We start from the raw sequence: 25203 nt of genomic DNA on the forward strand, positions 1-25203 counted from the left end.
GCTGTAGTACAAGTTGCTGGTAGAGTGAAAAAGAAAGCTTCTACCCCAGCACTATCAAACCAACTTCAGAAACAGTGGATTACAAGAAAGATTAGTACTTCCTTTCAATATGATCCATTGTTGAGTGTCAAGGAATTGTTATTAACATCCTTGAATCTTAGGCCAACACATAACTGACTGTCATTATAAGGACACTGTTTGAAGTACTTCACGTGTATAAAAATTTCCACTTAAACCATACATGCGTTGTGAGATTGGCTCTTAGACTTTGAAAAGTTCATTTTTGTTTACTTCTTTTACAGAATTGATATATAAGGAAGTTATGGACTTGGAGGAGAGAACCAAGAATGGAGTTATACGGGGGCAGCCCTCTCCTTTAGGTTGGTTACAATATAAGCTTGGTTAAGATTACAGTTTACTTCTTGTGTTGTAATTTTCAGTGGCCTGAAACCTGCAGTTCTTCCCATATTTACAAAATCATTATTATTCCAGGCTTAATAAGTATAAGGAAATACAGTTTCGTTTTTTCTACTAATACATTATACTAATATATCGGTAACTGTTCATAAAATGCATATCTTTTTCTATGATATTGACATTCTATTGAAGAACAGAAATTTAAAAACTTTTTGTTGGCATTGTTGCTGGGTCTTTAAAGAAGAAACTTCTCAAAATTCAATATACATACCTTTCTATGATCTTGACAGTCTTTACTTTGGATAAATAAAAGCTTCACTGCAAAATTTAGTACATGTAATACCAAATTGCTGTCTTTCTCTTTTTGATATTATTGATTTGTTGAATGAAGGCAATAACATTAAAACCATCACTAGAAAGTATTCTTTCTCTAAGAAGAAAACTGGGTTTGTAGGAGTTAAAACTTTTTTTTATCGTAAGCTGATCTTATATTTAATGTTAGTACAAGTAAAAGTATAAAGAATAGAGGGGAAAAGTTAAATGGCAGGTAACATGTACATTAAGTACATACCACATGACAGACACTAGTGGTTTATATACTTTATTTCATTCAGCCCCTAAGATCCTAAGGTATAGGATTATTGCACACATGTTATGGATGAGGAAACCAAAGTTCAGAAATTTGAAATAACATAAGATTCCAAATCTCTTATGTAAATGAACTAATACAATAACTTCAGAGTGCGTGGTTTTTTCAGCCTCCCATTTTGTTATCTGGCTGGCAACAGAGACTTCTCTTGGCTACGGAGGTTAGGACAGTTGTATGAAGAAGGTGAAATTTGACTGAGCCTTAAAGAGTGAGTAGTATTTCAAAAGATAGGTCTTGATTTTGAAGTAAAACTATGCCACTTTAATTCCTCAGAAACTTCTACTTTTGAGGAAAAAAATAGATGTTGTATCTAGCATCTTGTATATGGGTAAGGTTTTTTAAACTATAGTGACATTGTCTACTATAAACAATTGTTGAAGCCATTTTTTGTGGCTTGCTTTGACATTTTTGGTTATATATTTTAGAGTTGTATATTTTAAATCTTTGATCAAGAATGCAGTCATCCAGATTATAGTGTGTAGATCCTGTTGAATATATAAATTGGTTTTGACCGCTTTTACCTATTTTGGAAATGGCCTTTTCTCTACAATTTACTTATAACAAATTTAAAGCTCTATTATAAATGCTTTATGTAATTAATTAGCTTTGTATTGCTATATAGTAGTAGTATAACTGAATTGTTCATGATGGAGGCTCAGGTGGGATTTGAAAAGTTCATTATGTGGGACAGTTTTATACCTTAGCATGCTGTCCAAGTGAGTGGCACAGCTGGAGTGCCAGATGTTTGAGTAAATGTAATAATCTCATGAGTTAGAGCAGTTGTATTTGTTCTTAATTTTTAAGTGAATAATTTGAATCTTAGTCCAACACTTGCTTGTGATCACAAAATAAGTCAGTGGAAAAGATAGAAATTGAGGTTTCTAGACTTTTCCTGGATCCTCAGTTATAGCTTGCAAAGACGAGTATTAGTAAATTAAGCTGTTATAAAAATATTCTGCTCTTGATTGTGTACTAAAACAGAAGGAGTAGTGTTTGGTAAATCAAAATACCAGATAACCACAGTACCATTTCCACTTGATTTTTAAAAGGAATTTTATTCTTTTTCCCTGTTGAGTGCCTTCCTATCTTTATTTTGGTTTGGCTAATAGTAAAGTAAGTTTGCCTGCCTTGAGTGTATAGAGGCTCACTTGAGAAAGGAATGACCCACCTGAGACTATAAAGATTTTCCATATTATTACCATTCAGATATTTGAGAATTTACTGTATAGCTTTAAAGAGAAAACAAGTGTGTTTTTTTTTCCTTAGGTACTTGATTTTTAGATTAAAAAGTTAACAATGCATTTAAAAGTCAATTTTTATCAGATTAAGACATTTGGATAAAATAATAGACCCTGAACTAGAGGCATATATAAAAATGGTGTATGTTGGAGCCCTTTTATGGTTTGAATGTTTCAGAACAAGTCTTAGAAACTAGCCATTGTGTACTATATATGGCACACAGATATACTGTTCAGTCAGAAAAGGCTCATTCCAAGTATTGATTGAACTAAAAAGAATATACTATCTCAATTTCACTCTGACTGGGAAGCTAATGGACCTTTCTTGGGTCTAGGAGATTATCACCTCTTTTACCTCTCATCTCTTGGGCCTGAAATACTCATCCTGCTTCTCTCTTCCGTTTCCGCTCCCATCACCTGCTTTGTTTCTTGTGGTTCCTTCCATTCCTTTCTGTATCCCAGTCCTCTCCCTAAAGATTTTCCTATTCCCACTACACTGCCTATTTTCTTTTTGCATTTGAAGAAAAGCTCACAGAGGACTTTTCATATTGAAGTGTTTTATTGCTCATCTGGACAGAATGGAGGGATGATCTCAAATACAGATGGCTGGGTTCAGGAGCAGTGGTTTTCAGCCCATTTGGTTTCAGCATCTTTGGGTGCCTGAACCTCACCCTCAGAAATTCTGCTCAGTGTTCCGTTTGAAGACCATTGATTCTATTTCATAAATGTATTCTTGAGAACTTTTAAGTAACTTGCATTATTCAAATTTGGAATGACCCTTATTTAGTGTTCATGTGCTTCGAAAGTATTAGCCTAGTGCGTGAGTTACCTTTAACTATCCTTCATCCCCCAGCGTAAGTCATTCCTGTCCCCTTCCTAAACCAATCCCCTTGAGAGGATTTCTGTCTCGAGCTCAGGTATTCCTGTTACTTTTTAAAATCCAGGAAATGCTTGTTAGGTAATACTTTCGGCAAAGAAAACTGTTTGCTCCTACTTTATTTAATAAATCCATATTTCTACTTATCAAGTATTAGAGTAGAAAGAAGAAGACCCAAGCTTACTTAACTAGGCCACTTGAGTGACACTGGCATGTCCTATAACCTCGTGTAAACTGGGGCAGTTGAATTGAGGTTTCTTCCTGTTAAACTTACTTTATTCCTTGTCTTGGCATTTGCTTTAAAACAAGATGTGCCAGAAGTACATCTTGTTTCAAATTTGAATCATTTGAATTTTTCCTTTTTAATGAGAAGCTATAAAGACTTTTTTATAGGGAAGTAGCTTTTAACTTTTGTAGTTACACAGTCCTTTAAGATCCTCTGTCCAAAAAAAGGCATTACAGACAGTTTTGCATGTATTATCAGCAGTATTCACACATACCCTGAAGCCCATTCATGGATCTTGCTGCAGGACCATTTCTAAATGTGGCTCAGATGTAAAATTCTTGTCTTAAACTGAAAAACACATTCATTGAAAGGATAGGACTCCACGATTCTAGACATTTTCAGAATTCTCACCTCATAGCTGTCAATGAAGAGTGTTTTTAAGTTAGTGTGTTGGATATCATTTGCGATTATTTTTAGTGAGCCTTCGAAACCCAAGAGAAAAAATTACCACTGGAGGCAGTCAATGCAGTGCAAGTAGCTTGATCTGCAACTGTCTGCAACTGATTTGCTGTTTTGTTTCTCATAGCACAGGTGCAGCAGTGATCAATGGCTCTCAGCATCCATCATCATCGTCGTCTGTCAATGATGTGTCTTCAATGTCAACAGATCCGACTTTGGCCTCGGATACAGACAGCAGTCTAGAAGCATCAGCTGGGCCTCTGGGCTGCTGTAGATGACTACTTGGGCCATGGGGGGGTGGGAGGGATGGGGAGTCGGTTAGTCATTGATAGAACTACTTTGAAAACAATTCAGTGGTCTTATTTTTGAGTGATTTTTCCAAAAATGTAGAATTCATTTTGTAGTAAAGTAGTTTATTTTTTTTAATTTCAAGTGATGTAATTTAAAACCTAAGTTGTGTTTCAAAACAGCAACAAAACTGTATTGTATTTTTTTGCTGTAATTAACTGTATAATGTAAACCTAATTATTTTATCATGGTTTAAATTTTTTGCATATTTGCTTTATCTTATGCTGCTGATTTTTTTAACTGAATTTGTAAGATTTTGTTTATCAAAGCAACTATTATGTGGTGACTTGCCTATATCATGAATTATTTAAGATTTTTATAGTTTTTTTATTAGAATTTATTTCAGATGTTTTGTTCATGATACTATCCTTCAGGGTTATGTGCTTATCAATGAAATAACCCCAGAGGAGTGAGGGAAAATAACTTGTAGCCAGTTATATTCAGGAATAACTACTGTAAATGATGAACGTGTTAGGAGACCTCCAATATTTGCTACTTGCCAATCCTAATTTAGTTACAAGAATTGGTAGGCAATCCTACTTAATTTTGACAAAAGCCCCGTCATCTAAATGGCAGAATAACTCAGAGCATGTCTTTGAAGATGCTGGGCGTCTACCACCACCTTATGTCCCCACCCTACCCAACAAAAATAAGTAAAAAGAATATGGTGTATTCTGCAAATTTGTGGCATGCTCAAAGTTTATGATCACATAAAGTCAAGAGGATACTTCATGAATAATACATTTCAATGCAAATAAACAGATGGTTCACTTCTACTAGCTATGAGCCTGTTTTTGTATACACTGAGTTAATCTACTCAGGCTGTAGGTCCCAGCAATGTTCTAGAGTTGGGTCTTTCCCTTTCCTGCAGCTTCGGGTCCTTGGACCTTTCCGGTTTCCTGTTACTTGGAGCGTCTGTCAGTTGAGCACCAGTTGTTCTGGTGTTTCTGGCCATTTGATTCTACTTGTAGCATAATCATTTATACTAGCTATTGGGAGGTTCCAAAGCCCACCTAGATTTGTGTAGGTGATGTATCAAATGAGCAATATACCGTTCATCTGAAAATAGTAGCACACAGCCATATTATAGGATATCATTTTCTAAGGACTGTTTCTTCACATTGAGCAGAGCAGGCATAAATGGTGGTTATTTAGTCTGAGTCTTTTATTTTTTTATACCTGATTTTCAACATAACACGCAATGTGGATGTCGAGTAGTGTTAAGAATGGTGCTGCTCCTGACAAGTGTATGTTAACTGTTTACATTTTCTATCTGCAGAATTATTTCTCTATTACTGAACTTTTCCTAAGTAAAATGTCTTTGAAGTCTCGTTATTTCTGAAATACGTTGTCTGTAATAGACCCAGGCACCTTTTAAATTATCTCTGGAACAAGAGGGATTTCATGTAATGAACTAGGAAATGCATATTCACATAAGCAGCAAGGTTCTAGGCAGAAAGCCCCTTGGAATTCGTGACCAACAGGAGCAAGAACAGGTGCGGCTCAACATGCAATTGTCTGAAAATTTGCTTGGCATTTTATTCATATATTAGTGCAAAATTCTTTTTGAGTGAGATATTTTACATCACTGTTAATGTGCAATATTTAAGATTAAAATACATTAGCTTTTTTATATACTTTGAAATAGCAAGTTTGTTTTTGATGGCTTGAGTCATGATTTCTAGCCTCCCAGCCTTTTTATCAGTCCCTTTTCTAATACAAGAAGATGCATTAATTTGATTAGGCAAATTAGAGTTTTAAGACACCTCTTGAATTGTAGACAGAAAATATTGGATTCACAATTTTAGCAGAAATTTGAGAATGAGTGTGTTTATATTTCACAATTAGCTGTATTTTCTGTAGCATAGATTATGTCACTGTTGCACTTTCACAGCAGACGTGCTTTCAGAAGGTTCTCCTATTTTATGTTTGATTGCTGATAAGCCATCTCTATTGATACAGATTTTGGTTAAGTAAGGAAAACCAGGTGTGTGTCTGTATCATTTATTGTAAACGCCAGCTGCCGCTTGCCAACCATCATGTTCAGTTCAATTCAAAGAAAACAAACTCTCATTACTTAGTGTAAACTAAAATACTTAACAAATTATATCCTAAAAACAAGGTCTCTTCGTTAAATGTTGTGTGCCCTAGGTTTTAAATTACTACATCTAAATACAGTTTTCGTCTTAAATTTGTTAAGCTAAGTATGTATTGGTTCTTTTTATTTTGGAATCCTTCAAGCATCTTAAACATTTTTTTTTCCAAGAGAAGTTACAAATAACATTTCTATCAGGTAGTACTTGTGTGAAACCACCTTTCTTATTCTATAATTTTGATTTTTCAATTTTATATACTTAATATACTCACTGTCTTACTATCAGAAGGTAATTTTGACCAAGATTTTTATTATCTTCATAGATTAAGAAAGAGATGCTAATTCTGTACCTATGTCTTCCTGGTTACTGTTCTCTTCCCTCTAATATATACTGGCCATTTGTAAAACCACTGTGTTGTTGGGATCACTTAGTTATACTATACGCAAATAGAGCATCTCAACTCTGTCATAGTGTTTGCTGAACAGTTTTCAGTGTGTCATGCACCTTTGGCTGCTAATTGTTCCTGACGTGCACTCTTCCAAGTTGGTAAAGGCACAGTGTGTTCATGCTAGACTTCTAAAAGAAACACCAGCCTCTTAAATGAGAAGCCTACACACAACCCCCTTAACAATCCAGAGAAGCTTGATGGTGTGCAAAGAAGCATTCTTTCCTGCCAGCCTTGTCATTGTTCTGTTCTATGCTAATCCTGCTGTGTTGTCTAAAAGATGGAGGGAAGAGGACATCAGTGTCTGATAGTGAAATCAGCAGGAAAGTGAAGCTCTTTCCTTGGTTACAGATAAGACTTGGTTTACACTATTGGCCAGTATCTGCTACACATATGAAGACTTAACTATTCAGTGTTGCCTGGGCACTCGCCTGCACATTTTGAGGTTAAAACAGAATATTTTCAAAAATGCTATTGTAGTTTGTGAGTGTTGTTCATTAGTTACACATTAGCTATAGAGTGGATGCATGAAGCCCCATGACACCAGTAAACTTCTCTTACCAGTAGGTAAACCAAACACCATTCTGTCATTAGCAGCCCTCTTAAATGTTGCCTCTCCATATCGTGTTGCATTTTTGTGTGCACTGTGTTTCTACTGATCTCTCTTAGGTTTTTATGGAATCAAAGGAAACTAATTTTTCCTTAATAGCAAGAAGATGAAGAGGTAAAGGGCATTGAAGCAGAAATGTATAGTTTGGGGTACGATTAGAAAACTCGTAAGGAAAACAGAAGTCCTAATTTCAAACTGACTGCTCTTCGTTAAGTGCTCTTAAGGAGAGTCTAGTAACAGTAACACTTTCTGGCCATTTCAAGTTAGATTCTCTTCGTTACTGAAACTTCTGAGAAATATTACCTGTGGATTAATTTTGCACAATGTTCTATTCTCATAATGACTTACAAATTAAACTAGGTTTTTATTGAACTACCTCACACTAATTTTCTATGCTTTCCCAAGTAAGCTGTTGCCCTGTTAGATCTTTACTGAGTGAATTATAAATCTGTGTTAAATACTTTTTAGCCAATGTTGACACAATACCAGTAAGTATGTAAAGTATATACCTTACATCAGTAAGAGACACATGTATGTAAAATCTTTAACTGCGTATCTTGGAAAATTGTGTTAGATGTGCTCGTTGACATTATTACTGTTTTTGTAAGTAGAAACCTGCTCGTGATATCGGTCCATTCTTTACATTTTACAGAAGGAGTAAATCTTAGTAAAAATTTTACGAAGAAATAAATTACTTTTGTAGGCCCAATATTTGGTATATTTTTGAGAAGCTGTTAATCTTTTAGCTGAATAATGAAGTTAGACTGAATTACGTGTCTCCCTGGACTGTGACATCTATTTTCTCATTACAGTTTATCCTGGTCGGCAGGGTGTCACACCTGGAAACCTGAGTATGATAACTGACATTTGCTTTTCTCCCTCTGCGATGTCATTCCTCCTCCATTCCTCTCCTTCCCTGTGTTGCGTTCCCTCTCCTTTCCTCTAGACAAAACAAAATGGGGCACTTTTTAGGGAATGCTGAGATCATTATTGTGGTTTTTCATCCTTCATGCCCTAGTCATTAAACATGCACCACTGGAATGTAAACAGTGTCATCTAGTATGTCAATTGGTTATAATATTTTAAATAAAAAAGAAAAAAGTGGTATGAAAATTATGAAATTAAGAGTTTTTTCATTGAAAACAAAATCTGTTTGTGGTAAAGTTTTTCTTGGCAATTTTAGGATTGTCCGTGGATTGGGATAAAAGGGGTCTTGCTAGGGCCAGTTTTCTTAGATTTGGATTTTGTACAGATTGTAAAGAGCCTAAACGATCACCCTGATTATCTGGTTGATCTGGGCTTGGATTTCTGGTGTTTGAAATTGCTGGATAAACTTTATCTAAAAAAGGAACTTTGCTTCAATGCCCTTAACCTAGTTCTTGGTAGACGTATGAGAGAACAGCCATCGTGACCACTTGGCAAAAATAAGTACTTAAAATTGGGGTCTGTTTCAAAACAAGCAAGAGGTTTTAGCTTTGACTGTTTCCAACTTTTGCCATGCTTACTTCCTCTTTGCCTACATTGGGTCTGCTGCTGTGTGGGAATACAGGGTTCCTGCAATACCTTCCCAGCAGCTGTGATGACGCCACTCCGTCTTGCACAGCTCCTGCTCCAAATGACCCTTGTACCGTGCTGTCTGCCCTCACCTGAACTCACACTGCCCTTCTCTGAGGAGCAGAGAGGAAGGGGCTGGTCTTTTAGCTGCCCGCTGCTGCTGGATCAGCTGCGTGGCTGCTGAGCTGTTTCATCACCATCATAGAGAGGCCTCCCAGGAGAAACGGTAGCAGAAGCAAGTGTCAGAATGTTGAGAATAAACTTGTTTTTACTTTTTTTCATTTTCACCAGTTGTAAAGTGGAATAATTCATCCTTGTTAATTTAGGTACTTTTTTTTTTTTTCCTTTTTTAGTATTGTTCCTAGAAAGGTCTATTAACTTGACCTAAGTGAAGATTGATTTGTAGTGATTTTGTGGTTTAAGAAAAATTTTTTTAGCTGTTAAAGGTTTTATACCAGTATTTCTTTGGACTTCATTTGAAACCAAAAGATACTCCAAATATGCTTTGTAAATTTTAGGTTTCTGTCTAACATGTACTTTACTTAATTTCATCCATTAATGGAAGCATATAAGTGATATAGATGTGTGCCAGAAGCTGGGAGTAGGAAATAGAAAATGGATGACAAGAGTCTTGAAATGGTGTATATGGAGGAACAAGGACCTGGCCACAGGGATCGATTAGAGGAAATGAGAGGAGTTTCACAAAGAAACTGTGTTTTGACCCTTGGCATAAAGAAGATTTGGAGAAGAGTATTCCAGGCTGAAGGAAAAGCAAGCAGATTTAAGTGAGTGCATGGGCAAGCAGTGAGGAACGGCCTGGCATGGGTGTGGGTACAGGGAGAAATGGGAGAGAAGACTGACACGTTGGAGTTTGGAATTGAAACAAGCTGAGGATCAGACCTGAAAATATCAAGAATTGCCTTTATTTTGTAGGTGATAGGAATCCATGGTAGTGTCTGAGGCGGAAAAGGAGTATTATGACCTGACCCTTGTTTTAGGACGGTCACTGCCAAGAGAAGCAAGTGCAGCTAGGCTGGAGGTGTGGACATTGGTGACTGATGGCCGAAGATACCCAGCTGAGAGAAGGGAAGAAAGGGACTCATTTAGATGTATTGCCATGACATAGGTGAAGTCGCCAAGCTTAGCGTTTGGACCTGGGGGAAGGCTGAGCCTAGCGATTGGGCAGCACACGAGATGGTGCAAGGAAAATACATGCAGTGTGTTTTGCAATTTGTACATCTCAGTTTGAAATGTCCATGACAGAATGCATGTCAGGTATGGCATCAACTCCAACTTACTGCTCCAGGAGTGGGAGGAAGGGAACAATTGGTTTTCTCCCTCACCTGCCTGTAGACCTCTCCAATCATTTCTTTTCTTGTGAGGTCTGTGTTGTTTGCTTGTATGGCCCTTGCACTATTTTTGTTAGTATCATTTTGTGGACAGAGGAAGATAGTGGAAAGATTCCTGTTGGATATACCACATGTAAAACTTTATAGAGTTACCTAGAGAAGTGCAAGTGGGGCATAGTTCAAGTGAGTGGAGAAGCAGGTAGTGAAAAGGACTGAAAACTCGGATGGAAATGTAAAGAAGAAATCATGACAGTGTCTTGAGAGAAGTGAGGAGTAGACTGAGGGATCAGAAGAGTTCAAAGGGAGGAACCAAAGCCCCCCCCCCCCTTTTTTTTTTTGAGACAGAGTCTTGCTCTGTCACCCAGGCTGGAGTGCAGTGGCGTGATCTCTGCTCACTGCAACCTCCACCTCCCAGGTTCATGCCATTCTCCTGCCTCAGCCTCCCAAGTAGCTGGGACTACAGGCACCTGCCACCACGCCCGGCTAATTTTTTTGTATTTTTAGTAGAGACGGGGTTTCACCATGTTAGCCAGGATGGTCTCAATCTGCTGACCTCGTGATCCACCCGCCTCGGCCTCCCAAAGTGCTGGGATTACAAGCGTGAGCCACCACGCCCGGCCAGGCACATGTGTTTTTATGAGACAGGGTCCTGGAAAGGTTGGGGTCTACTGGGTCCTGCGGGTCCAGGTGAGCTTAGTCAAGATGGAGAATTTAGGTCACCTCGGACAAGTGTCAGTCTGGCTGAGCCATGCCTCTTACTGTTACTTGACAGCACCCTGTCTTCTCATCTTCTCTTGATGCCTCACACTTGGATCCCCTGGATGGAAGAGCCTGTCCTACTGGAGATAATGCCTGGCAAGTAGGTGTTCCGTAAATGGTGGGCTGGGTAAGCTAATGACTAGAGCGTATCCTTTACACCATTTCTGTCCTCTGAAAATGCAACATTCATGGCCCTCAAAAGTGTGACATAAGGACACTGCATGCAGCGCTGTGATATTATAGTGATGTGAGCATGGGCTCCGGTGCCAAATACCCACATAGCATCCTGCCCTCACTGGCTGCCTCACTCCCTGCAAGTGCCTCAACTCTGGGGCTGTCATCTGTCCTGTGGGAAGCCTAATGTCACCTGGCAGTGTTGCTGGGAGGATTTGGTGTGTGCGTGCAGGGCAGGGGGTGGCGAGCGTTCGGTTGAGTGCTGGCTGCCGCTATCATCCTGACTGGCACCAGGCTCAGCTCAGCACCCTGGTGTACAGGTTCATCAAGTCAAGCATCTGTCCCTCATGTCTGCTGGAATGGCAGCTATGTCTCTAGGCAAACATACCCAGAAGAGTTTGATGTGAACCAAGTGCTGGGTTTCCCTCTATTTGATGTGTCGCAAGGAAAAGATATTCTAAAACCTGAAGCCCACCGCCCACCCGCCTCCAGTGTGCAGCTGAGCCAATGAACCCATGTGCTGACCCCGAGGCTCCCCATCCCCACGGCCACAGCCACCACCAGGCCTGGGCCCAGAGAAGTGCTCTACTCCTCAGTCCCTTGTCTCCTTTTACCACAGACCCGGCCCCTTGTCTTCTTTTACCACAGTGGACAGACATTTATCAAAAGCTCACTGAAAGAAGGGAAAGAGGAAATAATTACAGAAAAACACGTCTCTACCAGGAATTTTGGGCCAGCTGCTGCTGGTTTCCTAAACTGGTGAGCTTTTCAACCAGCTGTGACGTGAGTGCAGGGGCTTGGGATTTATGAAACCATTGGGTTAAGACCCAATGCCCAGATAGCATAGAGATTTAGCTGTCTTGGAGTGGGGTCATCAAGCCAGCTTGTCACATGCGGCAGGGGCAGGATCTGCATCTGGGCAGGCAGGTTCCAGAGCCTTTGCTTGGGAACTCAAGACACCCGTGAGATAATTACTTAGGATATTGGGAGGGCTCTACAGGGGCCTGGGGTTCTGCATCAAAAGGAGAGGGAGAGAGTCCGGGTTGAGACAGACAGACAAGCTTCCTTTCATCGTGGGAAACCCATTTCAGTCTCCTCTGCTCCTTTGATAGCCTGGTAGCATTTTCTCTCCAGGTCAAAATCAGCAGAATTCCATGGCTGTGGCAAAAGAACTCAACAGGGTCATCAGAACGCACTGCTCTTCCCACCCAATTTCTCCAAGCCTCCGTTTCTCCTCTGAATATGGATAATAGGGCCAATTTTCTACTTCACTGGGTTGCTGTGAGGACTCAAAGTCACCTCGTATTCTCTTCTCTCTCCTTGAATGGAGGGGAGGGCAGCATCTCAACCCCAGGGAAAAATCCCATCACCCAGACAGCTGGCTCGCCATGTCAGTGGCCGAGCAAAGACAGACGCCACTCTCCCTAGCCCCTCCTGAGCTCTGGCATCCAGGCCGTGATGCTGCTGAGGGCCCTGAACAGGTGCCTGTCTCCTGGTGCATGAGCCCCTAGTAGCTGCCTGGAGACAATGGGTAGCTGGCCACACTGTGGGAGCTGCCCTGCCTGCCTCACCCTGCGGGCCTGCCTTCCTGGTAGGAAGCCAGCATTTCCTGGGAGCACTGAGCCCCTGGCATTTAAAGCATCAGGTGTGGGCAACGTTTATACCTGACTCTAGGTGGAGCTGGTTGGTCCTGAGTGACCTTTCTAGAGGCTGTGGTCAGAAACTGGGCGCTCTGGTGACCACTGCTCCCTGAACAAACCCCTGCAGGTTACTGCTCAGGGGCAGCAAGGTGCCAGCCACACATCAGGACACTGTGAGGGGAACAGGTGAAGACAGCCGTCTGACACTGCTGGGTCCACAGGTGCTGCTGTGCTGCCTCCTGAAGCACAGTCCAGGAGCTCCAGCAGGGCCTGGCCTGGGTGCCCTGTGGGTAGGAAAGGCTTTCTGGAGGGATGTGCCCTAATGGAGCCTTCAATGAACAGACGCTTCCCATGGCCTTGGCTCAGCCCTCCTGTAGAGCGGCCACACTTGCCCACACCTTGCCCAAGCACAGGACCTGCGCTGGGTTCCCACTCAGGCTATGGCCCTGGAGCAGAGCTAGGGCCATGGTGGAAAGCCCAGGGGACCTCCCAAGACAGAAACTGGCTGCAGAGGTCCAGATGGCTAGGGGGCGGGAGAAGTAAAGAAAGGCATCCCACCTGGAGCATGCAGACGAGACAGCTGAAAGCACAAGGCTGCTGCCCCTCAGGGGGCTTCACATCCCACTTCACAATGCCTGTGCTATTCCAACCAGGGGCATACCTCAGGGGGCGCCTAGCCCTTGGAGAAACAGGAGCGGTCCTGTATTGTGCCCTGTATTGCGCGGCATGAAAAATGAGCCAGTAAACAAGGCACCATGCTTTGTGAGCACATTTAATAAAGAAAGCTGACTGTTCCCGGTGGCTGCCTGGATCCTGGGTGCCCTCCATTTCTGTGGCCATGAAGGACATTTCTCGGGTAAGGGCTAAGCGCTACTCTTGGTACCATCCCCTTCTGACCCTCACCAGGAGCTGCATGGTTGGAGCAGCATCTGATCCCACCTGGAGTATGTGGGGTCCCAACAGTCCCCACAGAGGTATCAGGATCTCTCTCTCTCCAGCTGGCTCCAGAGCGCCTGGCTGCTCCAGAGATAGAGGCTTCTGATTTCGTACATGGCTGGAGACCAGCAGACGTGGTACAGAAGTGAGCTCTGCCACTCCTTTTACTTTGGGGCCCTGGCACCTTTTGGCCCAACAGTCAAGCTTCCTAGGGTCAAAAAAAACTCCTCCATTTCCCTCTGCAACAGCTGGTTCCTCCTCTCCGCGTCCTCCCGCGCCCGTTCAGAGTTTCGCAGCTTTATTTCCAGCATGATGTATTTTTTCTTTTCCTGGTCCAGTTCTTCTTCTAACCGGGACATTCGTTTTCTCAGGTCAGCACTCCCTTCTTCGATTCTGAAAAGTCAAGGAGAGATGCTGTTTGAGACTCTGCGGGCCAGGTTCACTGTCCCATGGGTGCACCCTGCTTGTGCTCACTGTGGGTTGAGGGGTCAGGCCAGGCCATGGTGGCAGGAGGAAACCCCGGCTCATCTGCTCCTCACAAGAACCCCAGTACTTCACCCATGAGCAAATTGCCCCTGCCATAGCTCCCCTAGCTCCCCTGGGCCTGTGATCCCGAAATGCCAACACAAGGATCCATGCCTTCGGTGCCTCCCTGGGTCCGCATTTGCCCCTTCAGTGCAGTATGGGATCCCTGCCAGCTAGTGGGAACAGTACAGGCCCCTGCATGGGGAGGGTTGGGACTTGGACTGTCCCCTGACCTTTGCTCCTGTGCTGTGGCCTCCCCTCCCACAGCTCCCCACACTGCCCCCACAATCCAGCCACACATGGTGACCCACAGAAGATCCTGTGGGGTGGTGACTTCCATTCCTGCTTGCCCGTCATGTTCAGCTCAAGCGCCCCTTCCATGATGCTACTTCCTGTGATCCTCCCCAGCAGATCACAATGGTGCTCCTCTGCGCCACCAGAGCCTATACCACACGCTTCCACGCAGGCTTATGCCGCAGTGTGCCAAGGTTGGCACGGCCATCTTTTTTGACCAGATGACCAGCTTCTGTCTGTCAGAAGGGACACACCTGAGCCCTGCCCCTGGGAACATACACTGGATTTTAACACCCAGCCTGGTGACCTCTGAGCCACAAGGCTGTGGACAGGACACAAGCCACAGTGAAATGCAGGGGGTAACTGCTCCTCAGAGAACTGGTAACCATAGACTGGAACATGCCAGGGGCCAGCACAGCACCTGGTACGTGGTGCATGATGAACAAACACGGATTCCCCAACCCACCAAAACGAAGCCTCCATCCTCATCACTGAGCTTGAAGCATGGCCTCAGCCCTCCCCACCAGGAGCACAGACATCTGTCAGAGAGAAGCCACCCACCTCCCCACTGCTGCCCCTGACTCGGGCCTGGACCTCCCCTCTCCCTTCTCTGTCAGGCTCAAGACTCCAAGCCCCAACTACATGCTGATGACCCTGCACCATTTCATCAGCATCTCTGACTTAAAGGGTCCTGACCCTCATCTCCAGACCACTCTTCCGCAGCCCCGGTGCACTCTTGGTGAACACCTTCCCAGGTGCTCAGCTGAACAATGATGTCCTCCCCTAAGTCCATTCTTTTTCTCGGCCCCATATCTCATCAGTTAGCAAAACCTTTTGGCTCTACCTTCAAAATATGCTCAGCACCTGGCCACTTCCCCCACCTCCACCTGCTGCCCCATAGAGCCACACCCCCCATAGGTCAGGCCTAGACCCCCACACCTCCTAACTGGTCTGTTCTGCCCTTGTCCCCTGGCAAGTTCTGCTTGGCACGGCACCCAGGTGCACCTGTCAAAGTGCCCAATGTGCCAAGACCCTCCGTCGGCTTCTCACTTCATTCTCATCTCACTCCACGAAAAACCACAGCATTGCCCAGGCCAAAAGGCCCCACCCATTGCCCCTGCCCCACACATCTCCAGTCCCCAGCCCCTGACTCTCCCCGCCTGCAGGGGTCTTGGGGTCAGTGCTGGCTGCAGCTCTGGGGTCTCCTTCCCAGGGCCCTCCAACCTTCTACCCTGAGGCTCCTCTCAGCTTCCCTCCATGCTGCTCTATGTTCCCCTCCTTCTTCTCCCTTCTAACACACCGTATATTTTTAAAAATGTATCATGCTTATGGTCTTTGTCTCCCTGCAACCCAAATAAGAATGCGGACAGAGATTTTGATCAGTTTTCACCTCAACTGTGGCCACCCGCACAGCATCTGGTACTTCACAGAAAACAGGTTCTCTTTTGGGAATGCACGAAGGAAGGCTGACTCCCCAGCAGGGCCCTGGGGAGGGGCTCTGACCAGAGTCCTGGGAGCCAGGACAAGGCCAGCGTCACCCCACCCCCCACCCGATGGCTCCATACTTCCAGAGAACAGGACACACATTACCCAATCACCTGCTGGACAGGACAGGTGCTAATGCCCTTGCCTTCCTTCCTGTGCTCAGAGACCTTCCTCACACTAGACCCTCCCTCTCTCTAACCAAGACAACAACCCAGACCACTCTGCTAGCGAGTACAGTCCCTCCACAAGGGCTACCACTGCTGTCCCTTTCCCTCTGGGAACCTCATCTTACCTCCAGCCAGCAGGCAGGAGTTAATGCGAGCAGCAAAGGTTCCCAAGCGCTCTCATCCACTGTGAGTCACTTAATACCCAGGACAAATGGGTGAGGTCACTGGGGCCCAAAGATCCTGCCAGGGACACTCAGGCAATCCCTGGTGGAGCTGGGACTAGAATCCAAGTAGTCTGACCCGGAGTCCAACAGCCCTGCATCTCCCTTGAGAAACCAGGCCTCAGAGCAGGCCAGAGGAGCTCCAGGCACTCAGCACACAACTGGCGCAGCTGGTCCAGCTCAGCCTTCTGCAGGGACAGCCTTCTGTATGGTGAGAGTTCCCACATACCCTGTAGTTTGGTCTGTGAGCTCATCTGCAGCAGATAGCATCTTCTACTAGATTTCTGGAGGCCCTTGGGTTCTACTGATGCTATTTCCTTTCTCGGCTCCTTCCTATTTGTCCTTCCAGCCCTGGCTTAGGCACTGCCTGCTGTGACCTCCCCTACGGCAGAGGCCTCTGCCCTCAAGGTCCCTCTCCTGTCTCTTCCTTTTGCAGACATGGTGCCTGTACATGCCTAGCACTCTCCAGCACCCAGGGAACAGCTGTCAGCAGAGCGAAAGGGCAAGGGCTGCCATTCCAGCTCCCAGTGGAAATCACAGGCTCAGAGTGGGTGGCAGGAATGCCTTCCACCTCCATCCACCGCCTCTAACGGATAAAGGAATTCCCTGCTAGTGGGTGGGACCCAGGTGAACAGGCGGCCGGCTAACGGGGACCTGCAGCCAGAGGGACCAAGGAGTCTGAGTTGCTAAGGGAAACTCCCTGTGCTGGAGAACCTGGTCTCCAGGAGCTGAGGTTCCTCACTGCAGAGGGGAACCCCGGTCCTCATGGGAGGCTGGAACTCCGGCCCTCTGTTAGTGAGATTGTAAGCCTCAGGGTGCAGCACAACCATCCTGTGACAAGGGCGGGCACGAGGGCTTGGTTCAGCAGGGAAACTGGATTCTGATCCCATCAAGGAAGGGGTCCTCACTGCCAGCCTGGCTGGCCTGGGGCCTGGGCACTTCCTGGCGCTCAGCATCCAGGCTATGAGCCCCTGTACTGGGACGAGCCTGGGACCTGCCTCCAGGGGACGCCCCCTCCCTAGCTGCAGACTGCACACTGACCGTTCCCACCCCTGTAGCAAAGGTCCCCGGCAGGCTGGGCAGGCATTCCCACTCACGTGGAGTCAGCAGGCCTCTGCAGCGCTGACTGCGTGCCAGACTGACTGCGTGCCAGACTGACTGCGTGCCAAGCCTGCCAGTCCCAGGGCTTTCCCAGAGCTAGGATTCCCCTCTCTGAGGTTGGCTTCCAGGGCCAGCGGCCCAGAGGTCAGGGGCCGACGCCCATGTGCCAAGAGCACAGCTCTGCCTGCAGGCTCCGCCCCGTCACAAGAGGCTCCACGGGCAGCACGTTACCTTTTCACACTCCTCTCGTACTCAGTCCGCTGGCGGCACAGCTCGGCCCTGAGCTCAGTGACCAGCCCCTGTAAGGCCTCGGAGCGGCGCGCGTGCTCTCGGCTGGGGCTGTCCGGCTCGCTGGGCTCACTGTTGCTGGCACCCGCGCCCGCCTCGTCCAGGCTGTGGTCCAGGTCCAGGGACTTGGGGTCCTCGCTGCTGCTGGGGAGCGGGGAGGGCTCCAGGGCCCAGTCGGTGTGCAGGGAGCTGCGGGCGGACGAGTCGCTGGCGCGGCAGGCCGTGCAGCTGCTGAGTGAGCCCCCCACCGACGACTCGCTGGACGAGGCCCCGGACCACGCCATGCTGGCCACGCTGGGTATGCCGGGGACCAGGCCCGGCGCGGGCACATTGTCGTAGGTGGAGAGTCTCTGCACGGAGCTCGAGTCCTTGAGCCGGTCTCCCGACGAGGCCCGGCGGTGGCCGCGCAGGGAGGACAGCCCGTTCATGAGCCAGTTCCCGCCGGAGGAGATGATGGGCACCTCCAGGGATGAGCCGCCCCCCTTCGGGCTTCCCGATCGGGACCCCGGCTGCCGGAAGGAGGACTTCCAACTGGGCAGGGTCTGCACCTTCTTCCCAGGGCTGCACCGGCTCCCCGGCCCCGTGGGGGCTGTTCTGGAGAGCACTGCCACGGCCGCCCCATCCAGGGAAGAGGTCCTGTGCGCGGGCAGGCCGGGGCCGCCGGGCTCTGCCTGGCTGTCCCTGGTGACCTCCTCGGAGCCCCACCCCACTGCGCATTGCGGGCCCCCGGGTGGGGAGGTGGGCCCTTCCGGGGCCGGTGCGGTGAAGAGCTGGCTGTGTTTGCGGATGAGGACGGTCATCAGGTGCTGGACGAGGGAAGTGCCTGCCGGGAAGAGAGGCGGAGAAGGGCCTTGCTGCCAGCCACTCGGCCCAGGCTCGCTCTGCCAGTCATGGAGAAGCTGCAGCTTCGTGGGAGCTGGCCCTGTCCCCAGAGCCAGGCCGCCCCTCAAGGGAGCCTTCATCCGCCCAGAAGAAAGGACCACACACCCTCCAACTCCAGGCAGGACAGCAGGATGGGGCCGCAGAACCGCCTTCCTCAGGCACAGAGCCGCAGCGGGGAGGAAGCACTGTGCCTGCGCTCACGCCCTCCAGCTGGGGTGGGGTGAGGAAGCAGGCACCATGGCTGCAGGGTGAGCAGGCGGCAGGTTGGAACTGGAACCTGGGACCTGACATGCCAGAACTCTCTCGGCTGCCCCATGTCATCCCCCTGTGCTGCTGACAACGGCCATGCCTGGATGTCCACACTCTGGGAGCATAGGGCTCCGGGACAGGGAATAGAGCCATCTTTCCTGTGTGGGGGCACACACATACAATTGCACACACAGTGCACCCCGCCCACCCCCTAAAATCCCCCCCACAATCACACGTACAATGCACCCCATCCACCCCCAAAGTCCCACACACACATACAATTGGACAAACAATGCACCCACCCAGCCTCCCCAAATCCCCCAACACACAATCGCACATACAATGCCCACTCCCGAAAATCCCACACACATAAATTACACACACAATGCACTCTGCCCAGTTTTCCCAAAGCCCCTACACACACACAAGTGAACACACAAATCCCCCACCCAGCCTCCCCAAATCCCCCCATACACAATCGCACAATGAACCCCACCCACTCCCCAAAATCCCCCACACACAATTGCACACACAATGCACCCTCCGCAGCCTCCCCAAATTCCCCTATACACAATCGTACACATAGTGCACCCTGCCCATCCCCCAGAATCCCACATACATATAATCTTGCACACACACAATCTCCCGTCTCTAGGCCAAGGCCCCCGAGATGCAGCCCCCAGTCCTGGGGACTCAGTTCCTGCGGTGGTGGGGTGGGGGCCTACAGCGGAGGTGGGCAGTGCAGGAAGGACCAGGGCATCTACCTAGCTGCCTCATTCTCTCCTGCCACCCTCACCACAAAGGCCAAATGCTAGGAAGTCCCCCGGGTGGGATGGAGGGCTGAGTACCAGGGTGGACTCTCCCACTGAAGTTGACTAGGAATCCTGGAAGAAGTCAAGTAAGGAATTCTGAGGCCAAGAACCTAGGTGAAGCAGGAACTCCACGAAGCAGGCAGGGCAGGCCTCCCCCCTCAAGCATCTGTACCACCAGGCTGGTGGGAGCTTGTGTTTTCCTGGCCTCAAGGGGCCCTGGGGTGGGAGACCCAGCCAGGGCAGACCGAAGTGGGGACTTGAGCAAAAGCACTCCACCATGTCCCTCGACATGGGATAAGGGCAAGAACAGCCTCAGCTGTGGGCTTCCTGTCTGAGCAGCACATCTCTCATGCATACTCCACTGGGGACAGTGTTCCATGGGCCCTATGAGGTAGGCTCTCTTTTCTATGGCAGCCTACACTTGTGCCCTTTGCTAAGTCTGGCTGACTGGCCTCTGGTGAGTCCCCTCGGCTCTCCTGGCCTCAGTTTCCTCATCTATAAAGTGGGGGCGATTACCACAGCACAGGCTGGTTGTAAAGCCTGAAATGAGGTGATACAAACAAAGCACTTGGTAGAAGCTTACTGAAAGCGGCTGCTGTTGCTGCTATTTTTAATCACTTATTGTTATTTATCATAGAGAAATTCTTCAGGGTTTGCAAAGCTGACATCCAGGAACCTATGACAATTGCTTAATTGTAAAAGAAAAGCAAACATGTCTGTGTTCAAGGGCAAGAGTGCTGATCTCTCCCATCCCTCCAGCCTCTTCCATCCACAGAAACCCATGGCCATTCTAATTGCACCTAGTGACCTGCTGCTGCCCATCGCAGGGCAAAGTTCCTTTTTATCTTATAGCTGGACCTCATGGGGGTTGGGGGGGGTGAGGTCTGCAGAAGTTCCTGCCAAGTCCCCAGAGATGGAGATGTGCCACCTGAGCCACCCCTCCTGCTGGCCTGGCCCTGGGCTGGGATGGTTCCTAGGACTTGCCCCGGACCAAGATGAGCCCAGACCCCGACAGCACCCAGGGCCACCAGGTACACCTCCCACTTACCTTCCATGATGGTTACTGGGTCCTCTACCTGTGGCCGCAGAATGTTAGGTCCAAAGACGGTTGCCAGATTCTGGACACTCATCTTGTTGACATTTGAGTATGCCTGAACTTCATCCAGAAACCTGCAAAGTAAGGAAGCAGCAGTCATCAAAGAAGCAAGTTCTGACGCCCAGTCTCCTGTGCGCGGCCTGGATGCCCCGCCACACCCCTGCTGAGCCCTGCTGCCTGTGGGCTTTTGCCACTGGGTGCAGCCTGCCTCTGCCAGGCTTGATGAGAGCAGGCTTCCCCTGGGGCCCAAGAGGGCCATCAGAAGTAAAGGTCACTGGGACAAGGGCCCACTGCTATTTGTGTGAAAGGAGGACAAGACTCTGCACATTGTAGTGGGCGCAAATTCTGGGAAGTCCCAGACCCCAGTCAGCGCCGCCCCCGCATGCCCCTTCTCAGTGTCTAGGATGGGGATACATGAAGGGTTGGGGTCAAGGGGCAGATGCCTGGGGGGACAGGATGGCAAGAGGCACCCAGGAAGGACAGAGGGTATGTCCCTTCTGGAATTATCTACCCAGGGCTGTTTAAAACCAGCTGCTGCCGTGGGACTGTAAGCTTCGTGAACTCAGGGTCTGTGCTTTTCCACTCCCTGCTTCGTCCACGCTGGGTGAGGCTGTGCAGAGTGGGGAATGACCCGGGCCCCCCTCTGACAAGGAAGAGTTATGTGTCTTGCTGTTGGGTTGGGGGAGCGTGGAGCCAGTGCAGGAAAGTGTGGTTCCCCTCCTGCCACGCCGCTTACTTGCAGATGTATCTGAGCAGGTTGTAATTTGCCTGAGGAAGGTTGCTCACTTGTTTAGCCAACTCCAGAGTGCCCTTAGGAATGAAGAACAGAATTTCAAACCCTGGCAATGAGGCCCCTGACCCTTCTCTGACTGCGAGGAGGGGTGGGCAAGGAGAAGGGAGGTGGGAGCTACAGTGGCCCAGCCCCAATGGACCAGAGGGCTCCACCACCTCCACCTCCCCTCAAAGAGTGGCCAGGGCCCAGCTGTGACCTCCTGGGAAGCTAACTTGCTTCCAAGGAACTGGTGTGAGGGGTGAGCCTCTAGGGGGCCCGTGGAGGAATGTCAGGGCCAGCACTCAGCTCACTTATCAAGACACAAATATTTGCCAGATAATGAGCCCTCATCTCCCACATGGCCGCAGGGAAGGCAAACAGTCCTTCCCTGGCCCTGAGCCACCTGGGGCTGCAGACCAGCACCTGCATGGGTGGGGACAGAAGGGCTGGCTCATCTGTCCTGGGAGCCAGCTCAAATTCTTTTGGGAAGGAAGCAAGATATAAATAAAAGATCTCCCTGTTTCTGAGCTCATGACAGGCCTGAGTGGCCTGAGTCGGGCGTGGGGAGTGCAAGCACCTACTGGTGTGGCAGCCAGAGCCGGGCACACCAGACCCACCCCTCCCAGGGACCAAGGCCGCAGACAGGTATGGCTCTAGACAGCAGAATGCCCCGGCCCTCCCCGACCCGAGCAGAATGCCCTGGCCCCTCCTCCACCCGAGCAGGATGCTCCAGGCCCCCACCACACCCCCAACACAGAGCAGGCCTCCATAGGATCCATGTGCCATGAAAATTCGTGAAAAGTCAGAGTCTGTGTCCTGAGTCTACAGGCTGCCACCCAGCCAGCCCATCTCCCAGGAGCTATCCCCAGGAGCCACTGACCTCCCCCTCGTCCTTGGAGAGCAGCTGGGCGCAGCTGAGGAAGTCCTCGTACCTGGCGAAGGGGACCACGGGCTCGGGGAGCTCCCGCAGGTACAGCTTCAGCAGGGAGGCCACCGTGTGCACATCTGTTGTGCTGTGGGGGGAAGAGGACAGGCGTGTGAGGCCTGGGATGCCAGGGGACTTCAGGGTTGACTGGTACCCTCTGACGCCAAGGGGTAGCCTCTGGTCTCAGGTGCATTCTTGGGCACACTGGGGGCTGCATCTGCAGCCAGCTGCCCTGGTCAAGGAAAGGCCAGTGTTGCTTCTGGGAGCAGTGGATAGAGCTGGGGCAGGGATGACTAAGTATCCATAGCCAGGAGCTCCAGCTCAGGGACCACTCATCATGCCTAGGCACCTGCTCAGAATCCCTGAGTCTCATGTCTGTGTCAGTCTGTCCAGAACCTGCTCCTGTCCTGCGTAGACTGCGTAGGACTCCAGGGACTGCGAAGCCACAGGGCCCTGCAGGGCACAGCTGCTCCACCGTAGCAGCTGCCCTGGGCCAGAGGAATCAAGTGTGATGCAGGTCAGGTTGCACAGGGGAGGGCCCTGGGACACGGGCCAGGGAGCCCCTTCCACAGGCCTGGTGGCCATCCCAAGGTCCCCTGCAAGATGATGTGGGAGCTGCCTGCTCTTCGGTAGGAACAGCTATCCTGCAGGCCCTCCATAGGTGCTGCCAACCCCCAGCCCAAGCTTGCCCTCTCCACTGCACTTGACTTTGGCTGGAGTCAGAGGAGCTGCATCAAAGGCGCCCACAATGCAGGGCTGCTGGCTCCTTGTCGGGGAGCAGGTATCCGGGGACCAACAGCAGGAGCAGGTCGAAGGTCAGGCCCTTTCCTCTCTTCCTGTCCACAATGGTGACACCTAGGCTTCTAAGCTCATCACCCCCTCTCCAGTGCCCCAGGGGTCCACTCCAGGCCTCAGTCTCCTGCTCTGGCTGGGAGCTGCCAAAGGCAGAAGTAGACCAGTTGTGGATGGTGGTGGCAATGGGCCTGGCATAGTCCTTCCCTGGGTCCTGTGTGGGGTCTGCAGTTCAGGTCCTAAACGAGAGCCTTGGCATCTCCTCTGAGCTTGCATTCCAAGCCGTATAGGGGCCCCAGGTTGTTCATCTGCTTGTCTAGAACCAGGGACTTAAACCCTGGGCCGCATTTGCCTCAGGAAAGATGAGACTGGGGCCAGGAGACTGGCTGTGCCATTATGCTATCACCTGACCCCGGATGAATCCCAGGCTAGGCTCACTGAGATAAATACCTTCTGGCCCTGACATTTGGGATTCTGGGGTTCCATGTATACATATGCACCCCACATCCATATACCTGGGGCCCCTCCTTGCCTGAGGCTCAGTGACTCGGTCTGGCTGGGTCCAGGCAGCCCCTATCCCACCCTCCTTCCATCTCCAGCCAGGCATGCTGCTACCACACCCTCCTCAGCCTTCTCCCGGGCCATGTTCCTGGCCAACTGCCCTGGGTACCCAGGCTTGAGCCCAGCGGCCCCTTCCCCACTGGGAGCCCATGGCTTCAGTGGCAGCCTGAGTGGAGCCCGAGAGACTGGGGGAAGGGCAGGAGGCAGGGAAGTGTGGTTGGGAGCCAGCCCGCATGTCTTCCCTTTTTCTGCAGCTGGGGGGATGGGAGCATTTCTGCCCTGGGTGAGTGGACACAGAGCCACCCCTCCTCGGCTGCATCCCTGCCCCACAGGGTCCTGCTGCTTGGCCCTGCCTGACCCCCTATCCGCTCAGCACCTGAGCTCTTACTTCCTTTCCCCACCCCTGCCTCCCTCCCTCCTTCTTCACTGCAGTGCCTTTCCTCCAACAGCTGTCGCCAGGCCTTTTCTTGAGACTTTTCCCTAAACTGCTGTCCCCTTCCCCCCTCCAACAAGCACCCAAGGACAACTCTGTACAGCCCGTGGCCTTGTGTGTGCCTCCCCAGCCTGTGGGCCTCCCAGCATGCAGCGACATTAGTGCAGGTGGAGGGTGGGGGCAGGGGTGGGACAGAAAGGGCAGCAGCTGGTCAGGGGACCAGGTGCCTGCCCTGGGGGCAAACCGGCCCTGGTGGTCAGTGCAGCCCACAGCAAGGTGACCCTCCATCTGCAGGTTCCTCGTCACCTCTCTGTAACCAGGGAACCTCCTGCCCACGCCAACACCGGCATCTATGCAGGATACGCCATGCCTCCAGCCTGGCCCTGACTCGCCTCACTCCCCTAGAGTCCATTTCTCATCACCCAGCCCCACTTCCTCGACCTGCCCCCCAGCCGGGCTGCCTGCTTCACCCCACCTGGGTGTCCGCAGGGCTCCTCCCTGAGCAGCCCAGCCCTGCCATCTGCAGCACCCTGGGAGGTTCCCTACCACTAGGCCCGGGACCGGTGCCCCTGGTGTTTACTTGTTATCTGTCAAGATCCACCCCTCTTAGAATTTCTAATGCATGTGGGTGCCCCTCCACCCCTAGGCCTCCCAGTGGTCCCTCCCTCAAAGGATAGCAGCTGAGGGAGTAAGAAGAGCCTGGCGGCCAGGAGTCCATGCAGCCCTAGGCTCCAGCCCACAGGAGGCCGTCCTCAGAGCTCAGCAGGAGGGTGGCAGCCCGGGAGATGGACAGCCCAGTGCCCAGGGGACACTGTGCTGGGAA

At 49.4% G+C, this 25203-nt stretch overlaps 2 protein-coding genes across 18 annotated transcripts in view; one reads left to right on the top strand and one right to left on the bottom strand.

The window, feature by feature from the left end:
• Positions 1–8549, top strand: part of MAPK8 (mitogen-activated protein kinase 8) — a 133861-nt gene extending 125312 nt beyond the window's left edge. For 4 of the 10 annotated variants that reach the window (XM_058436474.1, XM_032141885.2, XM_058436475.1 and 1 more), the window contains 2 exons: positions 303–380; positions 3999–8549. In XM_058436474.1, the coding sequence (XP_058292457.1) occupies positions 303–380; positions 3999–4144 (224 nt within the window). In that variant the 3' untranslated portion in view covers positions 4145–8549. Of the gene's footprint in view, positions 1–302; positions 381–3993 lie in introns of all 10 variants that reach the window. The other 6 variants (XM_032141941.2, XM_032141931.2, XM_032141957.2 and 3 more) reach the window with 3 other exon arrangements.
• A 5048-nt stretch (positions 8550–13597) lies between these two features.
• The window catches only part of ARHGAP22 (Rho GTPase activating protein 22), a 209160-nt gene continuing 197554 nt past the window's right edge, over positions 13598–25203 (bottom strand). For 4 of the 8 annotated variants that reach the window (XM_032141987.2, XM_032142012.2, XM_032141992.2 and 1 more), the window contains 5 exons: positions 22550–22682; positions 21634–21707; positions 20850–20971; positions 17802–18681; positions 13598–14170 (listed from right to left, as the gene is read on the bottom strand). In XM_032141987.2, coding sequence (XP_031997878.1) covers positions 13942–14170; positions 17802–18681; positions 20850–20971; positions 21634–21707; positions 22550–22682 — 1438 coding nt within the window. In that variant the 3' untranslated portion in view covers positions 13598–13941. Of the gene's footprint in view, positions 14171–17801; positions 18682–20849; positions 20972–21633; positions 21708–22549; positions 22683–25203 lie in introns of those variants that run through there. The other 4 variants (XM_032142002.2, XM_032141971.2, XM_058436476.1 and 1 more) reach the window with 3 other exon arrangements.

This window comes from Hylobates moloch, unplaced genomic scaffold (assembly GCF_009828535.3).
Source record: "Hylobates moloch isolate HMO894 unplaced genomic scaffold, HMol_V3 SCAFFOLD_3, whole genome shotgun sequence".
Taxonomy (NCBI): domain Eukaryota; kingdom Metazoa; phylum Chordata; class Mammalia; order Primates; family Hylobatidae; genus Hylobates; species Hylobates moloch.